The 10,000-nt window shown below is 36.7% G+C and overlaps 1 protein-coding gene across 1 annotated transcript in view; it reads right to left on the minus strand.

The window, feature by feature from the left end:
* The window catches only part of LOC119579052 (E3 ubiquitin-protein ligase SH3RF1-like), a 51,532-nt gene that overhangs the window by 18,561 nt on the left and 22,971 nt on the right, over nucleotides 1-10,000 (minus strand). Inside the window, exons 9-11 of the mRNA XM_037926779.1 lie at nucleotides 6,722-6,967; nucleotides 6,304-6,471; nucleotides 5,916-6,124 (exon numbers count right to left, since the gene is read on the minus strand). Coding sequence (XP_037782707.1) covers nucleotides 5,916-6,124; nucleotides 6,304-6,471; nucleotides 6,722-6,967 — 623 coding nt within the window. The remainder of the gene's footprint in view (nucleotides 1-5,915; nucleotides 6,125-6,303; nucleotides 6,472-6,721; nucleotides 6,968-10,000) is intronic.

Consider the following 10,000-nt stretch of genomic DNA (forward strand, 5'->3'; position numbering starts at 1 on the left):
TTTAAGAAGGCAATAGTAGTAGTTAAATCACTCAATATGTGAGCTTCTAATACCAAACAACACATGCTAGGGTGTGTATGGTGTCACCTGCTCAAGATCAAACGTGGGAAAAGCCAATATGTACTGTTTTTTTCGTAATAAGACAGCAAGCTGAAATTGTGACGCAGCTTTTGAACTGATTGATTTGCATTATTTTTGTACAACATACTGGGGTAGCATAATGCATACACTATTGCTCTAAAAGTTATGAATAAACAAATAACATTTGCCACCAGACAGTCATCTTTGCATTTGGCATTTTCTTTTCAGTCTTTTTGTTATATGGTTTCCAACAAAAGCACTATTTTCCTCACCAAATAACAAAAAAATTGCCTTGCAAGTTCTCTCTTCCAAACAAAAAATGGGGAGATGACTTTTTAGTCTCATTTGAAAGGTCTTTCCAACAAACAAAAGAGTTCTGGAATCATATCAATGGTGTTTAAATTATTTGCCATCATGGATGAAAAAAAATAACTTTGAGATAAAACCATTTGAAGTTTAGTCTTCTTTTTTGTTATTTTACTATCATTTATTTTTATAATATTAATGTTAGTTACAGAAATCTCAAAATGTGTACTGTGCAATGACAAATGTTTGTGCTGATTTGACTTGTTACATAAAGAAATGAATCCAGAAACCCACATTTTTGGTCCTCTGGTGACATTACTAAATATATATAATACTTTGGTGTATAACTGATACTTTGTGACAAAAGTATGGAAAAAATAATAGTAGTTATACTTTTTGGGGTACTGTCTGGCCCATTTGGCAGTCACCCTAAACTATTTGAGCTCTATGGCACTGTATATACTATTCTTAATGCATTCTGAATGATACAGTAATATTCAGTACGACTAAAAGAGACCAACTGAGGTGCTGAGAATAGCAAACGCCGGCCTTTGTCTCTTAGTCTTGCTCCAAATGTTTGGATATAGGGCCGGGGTATAGGGGGTGAGAATGCAGTAGAAACATTGATAATTTTGGACCCAGTTGCCCAATGTCTAGGAGCAGAATCTCAGAATAGACTGGGCTTAACTCCAACCAATCACAGTCACATCCATATAGTCAGGCAATACTCGTGTTACATTGCCTGGGAAATGCCTAGGAAGCCTCAGTCATTCTGCCTTGCTGCACAAATGCTGGATTGAACTTATGGTCATTGTCCCCCTAAAAAGAAATTTTGTTAATTTTTACAGGTATTTAAAATACAAATTAAGGAATTTTGCTATACATTCTTAACAATCCATAGAATAGCCTTTCATTTGGTCACGGGAAAGAAGAGAAGAGAAGAGAAGAGAAGAGAAGAGAAGAGAAGAGAAGAGAAGAGAAGAGAAGAGAAGAGAAGAGAAGAGAAGAGAAGAGAAGAGAAGAGAAGAGAAGAGAAGAGAAGAGAAGAGAAGAGAAGAGAAGAGAAGAGAAGAGAAGAGAAGAGAAGAGAAAAGAGAAAAGAGATGAGAAAAAGAGAGAAAAAAAAAAAAAAATTAAATTTTACCTATTGGTAAAGAAATATGGAGGTAGGTTTGGTATATTCTAAATCCCAGCAAAGGGTAATATTGCAATAAAATACTAGGACCTGTTAGACTGAACATGTATGACTATGAGGGAAAAATCTGAAACAGTTGCGACAGTTGTGATACCACCCATTAACCTGTGAAGGAAATGTATTTAGAGCCATTCAGTCATAGAGATTTTTCCATGCATGTATGAGTATGAAACTGCCCTTTACACATTTTCAACCTTGGGAGTCCATGTCTGTCCAGACAGTCCCCAGAAGCCTATATTTGAGGGATTCTTTCTCCATGATGACAACACAGCCAAGGCCAAAAAAAGAAATTAATGTTTAGCACGCACAATAAAGAGAAGGCCAGATGCACATGATGTGATGGTCCATCATCCCATTATGAAGGACAGTCAACCTTGATAGAACATCAACCACAGAGTGAGTAGTACCGGTACGCAAAATAAACTCATAGGGCAGGCAATCAATACTTAACAATTTAATCTATGATAACTGAATACTTGTAATAGCATTTTTGAGTGTTGTATTCAAAACAGTAATTTTTTACATGAAATATAATGAAAAAAATCACATTACAGATTTCCCCCCTTATACGTAAACTGAAGTGGCAATTCCTGTGTAGTGAGCATTGATGGGCCTTTCTTCTTATGAAGTCAGACCAGTTCCTGGAGTTGGAATCAAAGTTGGCGACATGTACAGACGGGTATTGACGACTGATTATTAAGTCTTTGTACGTCCTATTTCACTATACATATATATGTAAATAAAGACAAAAAGCTGTAACTTATTAAATCATGTGTTCATTTGACTTCTGGACCTTCTTTCACTGTACATTCATCTTCTCCAGTCTTAAGAAAAAGAACACCTGAACCAGATCAGCGCTCTCGTTTATATAAAGTGTTACAGACTCTTACAAATCATTACCATTTAAAAAATACTTATCATTATAATTTTACTAATATCATACTGAGCACATTCCTAAGAAATAATCATCAAGGAAGCAGAAAGAACAATGTATTTGCAAAATCTTGCAACTTTTGCAGAACAGGAATGTTATGCAAGCTAGAAAATGGACGAATCCTTCTCTGGCATTGTCATTACAGGCTTAGAATAATGCTCATTGCAATCAACAGTTAATTTTTACTATAATAGGTTGTAATTTACTAATTAGTAACAGCACTACTTAGCCTTCACTGAGAAGTCAACTTTTGAAAAGACAAACACCAGTGAGCTAATAAGTTTGTAAATTCTGTCTCTAATATTAATTAAAACTGAAGCCATTCTGATCTCAAAACTGTTTAGATTCTCTTATCAAAAATTGTCCTTCATTGGGAATTACTATTTGGATGCAAAGGAAAGGAGAGGAAAGAATAAATCAGAAGAGAAGAAATGTCAAGAGCAAAGATAAAACAAAAGATATGGTATTAAAATATGTAAAGGAATAAACAAAGAAATGAATACAGAACAAAACAAAGGAAATAACAGAAAAAAAAATCAGAAAGGGGCCTGAGAAAAAAAGAAAAGAATTTACCAAGAATAAGAAAAAGAAGAGAGAGAGAAAAGCAGAAATTCAACTCCTGACTTGCCTGAGATTACAAATGTTTTTTCCTTTACACCCAAGTTGCCTTCATTCTTGTTGTTAGTCACTAAACTCACATGCTGGCTGGCAAGTACCCATGCTGTGTCCTATATCGTGTGCACTCAACAACTGCTCACTTGCTTGGCTTGTTTTAGTCTTGTTTATCTAAAGATCACACACACTAAAGCAAATATTGTGGAAAACAATAACATGTTCTCCATGCTCTTAATATTTTAAATCAGTGGGTGACTGTGTGAGATGCCCTGCTTGTCACAGAGTTAAAAAGTGGTGGTCCATTTTCCTACTCAATTTCAGCATGAATGGAACACAGTGAGGGGAAACTAGACAGGTATCTCTCCCCCATCCCTATAATCAATGAGCCATTTCCTGTGTATCTGTGTGGCTTCTCCTCCCATTCCCTTCTCCCTCTCCAAGTTATCTGAGACTACTGCACCCACCATGCCATCTCTTGCTTCCTTCTTCTAGGATTTCCTTCTCTCCCCTCACACTGGGGTGACTGAGCCTTCTGGGGTGACTGAGCCTTCTGGGGTGACTGAGCTTTATGTGGCATTATTTTCTTTCTCACTATTTCATATACACATGATAAACACAAAGTTATTATTATACTGGGTCTAATTTCTGGAAAGACCGAACTGACATCTCATCCCCCGACACCAATTCATCAAGTCTCTTTTTTGTTCTCCTCAGCTGATATTAACTATTTAGGCTAGCATATGTTTGGTATTTTTAAATTCATATACAATATTCTTATTATTCTACACCATCTTATTTTTTCTCAAAAGAGATTTGGCAAACCAGAGTACTCCAGAGTCTGGGGTGAGCTGCCAGATTTTCCCTTGCCAAGATTGGATGGAATGCACATAAATTATGATATTATGTATTTCACTGCTTTAGGAGTTTCATATGTATGCTTTTGTTAGTTTTTCTATTTTCATTCACATACAATGAGTTACTTTTTAAAATCTGATGCTCCACTGTTTAACCCCCAAAGCTGCCAGGAAAATGCTGTGCTCGTTTTAAATTTTTTTGTGAAATGTCTCTGCACATAGACGGTTCTGCTAGTGCTTAGTCACAAACGAGTCAATTAGTCGACCTTGTGACCTTACCTGAATTCACCTTTCCTTGAATTGGTAGAATTTTTTTTTTTTTACTAATGCTATGAATATCTATGGTGTTATTTTTATTACAGACATTATAATTACTATAATATTATAGACATTAGTAACAGCAATATAAGATAACATAAGATATTTTTGAAAATCAAGGAAAAGGGTAAACAGGCAAGACAGCAGTACTCATAATTGGCTCATTGGTACAAGTGTAGCCATCTATGTGTAAAAACAATTAATAAAACAAACTCACAGTGGGCATGGCATGTACAAATATGCCATGCCCACTGGTATTGGGTTAATAAATATTTGACATACCAGCATAAACTGCAGTGTAAAATCAAGCTCTTCAAACAATACAAGCAAAATTTGGCCCTGATAAAAGCTGAAAATTCGGGTTTATTGGTGGGGGAAGGATAGGCCGCAGAACTGCTGCCTGTGAGGGTTATTTGTGGAATTTTAAACATTTCTTTGTTCATTTTGACAACCTTCCAGCTGCATTGGAATGGGATAATGATAGAGGGACAATTTGGAAATTAAGCGAAGAAAATGCATAGTAATCTTATTAATATGTACAAAATAATAATAATAATAACAATAATAATAATAATAATAATAATAATGTAATCCTTTAATATCTAAACATTTTGTTAGTGTAATAATCCTCATCTCTTTTTATAATACAATAATGATGATATAAATAACTGTTATGCAAACTTTGTGACCTTCATACTTATAATCTTTACTATTATACTTTATCAAAATGATTAATATCACTTCTATAACACCAGCAAGGCTAATACTTCAGTCAAAAAGCCTACTTCTGTAACATGATTTAAAGGAGAAGGGACTGTAACTTCAGAGGGAAAGGGAGTGTACAGCTGAAGATATTCTGTCTTCCTTGAAAAAAAACAAAAAAACAAAAAGAGAAAGAGAAAAAATACCAAGTATTATGATATCATAATTTGTTTGTGCAAGTTTGCAATGATGTATGAAAGTTTTATTTACAAAAGACAGACCACTTAACTTTAACAACCGTTTGCAAATGCTATAAGCAATCATTATTTCGGGGGAATTAGCATACTCAAGTCATGATTTACATAACTCTGGAATTGCTTTTTTAGATGTAAAGGCAGTACACATATGCCACATACAATGAACATTGTAAAAAAGGGTTACAAATATTGTTACTACTACCATTACCACTATCACCATCACTACTACCACTACTGCTATAGCAACTACAAATAATGATTATAATAATAATAATAATAATAATAATAATAATAATAATAATATCTGTACTGGATATAAGTAATCAACAAAGGCAAATCAAACAAAAAGGCTTATCACCCTAGTTTCCAAGAAAGAGAAATCCAGAACGATTAAGCTACCTTCTACTAAAAAATGAAGAGAGAGAAAAAACAAAGAGATAAGAGTAGAGAAAAGTACAATACAAAGGGGGACCTCTGGGCACTGGGACGAGGACTACAGGATACCGGATAGGGGTCTTGTTAGCTTGGATCACATGTTAATCATGACTCACCAGCCGCCGGGGAGAGAGACCCTGCAAGCGGCGAAGTGTGAGTTGGGGACAGAGTGGGTACCATAGAGTGAACTGGGGTGTCCAGCAGACTTGTGTTCTCACCACGGGAACCTTCTGCATGCCTGCCGTCTGCTCCACCACCCGGGCTTGCTCTAGGCCGTGTGTAGCTAACCACACCCGAAGGGAGGGTGCTGCTTCCACTTCCACCATTACTAGGACCTAAGGTTCCTCCCCCTGTGCTGTTGTTGCGGTTGTGACTGGAAGACCCCCGGGCATTGCGCTTGGCCAGGTAGGCAGCTATTGTCTGTGGTCTGTGGTTTAAGAAATGCTAATGTGTCAGAAAAATTTGTAATAATAACCTGACTTTACTGGAGAATAGGTTTACACAAAAAAAAAACTATTTCTGCAAGCAAATTTGTAGCAGAAATTAAATTATAAATTCCCAACAAAATTCATACATATCAAGACTGAAAGTAGACAGATATCATACTTAGCAACTTGGACGTAATTTCCAGGGAAGACTCCTGCTCTATCTGTTGTTATACAGCGACCTTTATACCATCCATCTTGGCACTTTTCTGTCACTGTATATATGTAGCCTTTCCTTAGTTCCAACTCATCTGCTTTGCGTCCCCGGTATGAGTAAAGCGCCACATAACTGTGATGAGAATATTTAATATTTTTGAAAATATGAAATATCACTTTCCTCCACACACTAAAACACATGGCCTTCCACGAAAAGTCTGCAATTCTGCCAAAGGTTTCATTTCTATTTGTTGCAAATTGACTCAGACAATTTTCCACAGTGCCTGAGACAGACCTGTTTACTGCTTTCAAATCTAACATCAAAATTGACAAAACAAGGACAAAATTAATAAAACCAAAGATAATAAACACTTGAAACTTACAAAGTTGTGACAGATACTTGAGGTGCTGATGAAGATAAACCCAACTGGGTAGAGGAAGCAGTTCCTGATCTGACTCTTGGGGACCCTAAGGAGTCTCCAGCTTGCTCACCATTCCCATGTACCTCTTGGGCCTCTTCAGCATTGCCTGCAGCAACGCCTGGGCCTCCAGCACCCAAGCCAGTTGGCCCTGAAGTCCCACCATGAGAAGATGGCTCATCTGTTGGGCTTACAATTTCTAAAGAATGCCTGTTGGAATAAAGACAAAACAACACTATAAAAACTAACACTACTTATTATCAATGTGTTTCTAAGGCTATATAATACAAGTTCAATGAGAAAATTACTTTTGATTTTTGTTCCACTTCACAAAAGGCCATAGCTGAGTGTACTGAAATGGACAGTGAATGTGACCTAACCAACAACTGGGACAAAGCCCCTTAACAACTGGACCTTTATCACTCAAGTGAAATCAGTGGCAAATTAATGTGTATCAATTACAAGAGATTAAACATGAAGGTTCCTACATCTCAATATCTCTTTAATTCTGCCATCACTGTGCATTGGAATAACGTGGCTATTATGTATCCAAAAATAAAAAATCAATGAATGATTTTCTCTTCCTTTATTGAAAATTATATGAACAATCACCACCTTAATGCTATGCTCTCATTATCAATCAGTGAAAAACATATTATTTACTGAAGCTCAAGCCACAATGCATAAACAAAATATCTTCCTCCACAGATAGGCCTCCACCTTGGAAAAAAAATCATGAATGCAAAGACCAAAAGACTAGCTCAAGCAGAGAAGTTTGATCACAGTAAAGGAAGCATCAAGTGCAAAGAAGAGGGCACAAATCAACACCACATCCCCCTCCGTGACCACAAGACGTACCATGGCTAGACAACAAAAAGCAAGGGAGTGTTCTGTGTAATCAATGATGATGTGTGGTGGAAAGCAACACTACACAGCCCATAACACAGGGCAGATCACATCACAGGATGTAAAGTGAGGTTTTGCATCCCTTCAGAAATGAAGGAAAAAAATGAAAAAGAACCCAGAGATATGGCAGCCTCAAGATGGTCTACTAGTAAATCCTCCAGCTCTGCAGGACCGTCAACCTCCAGATAGTGATGTTCCATCCTTAGTTGCACTGTTATTAAGAAGGTATGATGTCATTAGATGAAGCTGCAATTTCATGACATGAGGGATTTTGGATCATAAATGGAACTCTGCCTTCACAAAGAACATTTGCAAGAAACAGGTAAAAACATCAATTAGAGTCTACCACATATAGTAACATCTCCTTTGCCAACATGGAACAACATGAAAGTTACACACAAAATAAAAATTAATGTGCTGACAAATCAAAACTGTTATTATCAATGGTCACCTGAGAAGGTCTGTTGAAGTTTTCAGGTTACTGTGTTTTCTGTATTAATTAATCATGCCATATACTTCACAACTCTTAATTTATTCAACCACAGTTTCATTCATTCAACACGATGGCAGAGAGTTACAGCAGCGAAGAATAATTTGAGGAAATAGAAGCACTTTTGTGCCAAGCCCAAATCGGGAGGGAGAGAGAGCGAGAGAAATGGGCAGAGACAGAGAGAGAGAGAGAGAGAGAGAGAGAGAGAGAGAGAGAGAGAGAGAGAGAGAGAGAGAGAGAGAGAGAGAGGAGAGAGAGAGAGAGAGAGAGAGAGAGAGGAGAAAGAGAGAGAGAGAGAGAGTAAGAGAGAGAGAGAGAAGAGAGAGAGAGAGAGAGAGGAGAGAGAGAGAGAGAGAGAGAGAGAGAGAGAGAGAGAGAGAGAGAGAGAGAGAGAGAGAGAGAGAGAGAGAGAGAGAGAGAGAGTATTCAGTATACAGCGCCCTGACACTCTATCTTCTGTCTCCCTCTCTCTCTCTCTTTTTCTATTCTACTATCCCTCCCTTCTTCTCTCTCTCTCTCTCTACCACCCTCCCTCAACAGAAACAGTACTTTTAAGCTTTATATATATATATATATATATATATATATATATATATATATATATATATATATATATATATATATATATATATATATATATATACATATATATATATATAAAATGTAAAACAAGTCAGGATCTCTCTCTCTTCCTCTCCCACTCCTCTCTCTCTCTATTTCTCTCCCTCCTCTCTCTCTCTCTCTCTCTCTCTCTCTCTCTCTCTCTCTCTCTCTCTCTCTCTCTCTCTCTCTCTCTCCCTCCCTCCTGCTTTGGCATGAAAGTGCTTCCATTCCCTCAAATTCTTATTCTCTGCTGTAACTTTCCCCCATTGTGTTGAATGAATGAAATTGTAAACAGCACAAACTACGTTGTCACCATCTCCTAGTGGCAGGCAGCATACAATCCTTTTTCTGAATGTCAAAAAGTTTGTCTGCCACTTGGGGGAACTCTAATAGCCTAAAAGTGCAATTTTCTGAAGCAGGTGAACAAATTAAAAGTTGCAAAGTATAGATCATGATTTACTGATACAGTTAAACACATTGCAATGTATAGATCATGATTTACTGATACAGTTAAACACATTAATTTGAAAACTTTAACATATCTTCTCAGGTGCCCTTTAACCCAAAACCAATGGGCATGGCACGTATGTACATGCCATGCCCACTGTCAGTTTACTTTTTTAATTGCTTTTACACATAGATGGCTACACTTGTTTTAAGTCACCAATGGGCCAATTATGAGTACTATCTACCTCACCTATTTACTCTTTTCCTTGATTAAAAAAAAAAAATTATGTTATCTTATATTGCTGTTACTAATGTCAGTAACATTATAGAATTATAATGTCTATAAAAAAAAAGATATTTTAGCATTAGTAAAACAAATGTTTTTCCCGCAAATTCAAGGAAAGGTAAAAGCAGGAAAGGTCACAGCTAAGTGACTCCTTTGTGGCTAAGCACTTGCTGAGCCATCTATGTGGAGCGACATTTCACAAAAATTTCTAAAATGGGCTCAGCATTTTCCCAGTGACACTGAGTTAAGATCCCTAGATATATCAAGTCTTTCCTCATTGATGTACTGGCCTACTACCAGGTTGGTATGGGTGATATCATATGGCAAACCTACAGCTGGATGTTCCATTTAAACAATTTCCCTCTCACTTTCTAAATACATAATACACACACACACACACACTGCTACCACCCTTGCTTAATTTTCATTTATGAGAACCCATTTACTGTATCAGTTTTTTGTTTACTTAGCACCCTGATTAGTGCTTCATTTTCATTGCTGCCCATTCTCA

The sequence above is a fragment of the Penaeus monodon genome, chromosome 11, assembly GCF_015228065.2.
Source record: "Penaeus monodon isolate SGIC_2016 chromosome 11, NSTDA_Pmon_1, whole genome shotgun sequence".
In the NCBI taxonomy this organism is placed as follows: Eukaryota; Metazoa; Arthropoda; class Malacostraca; order Decapoda; family Penaeidae; genus Penaeus; species Penaeus monodon.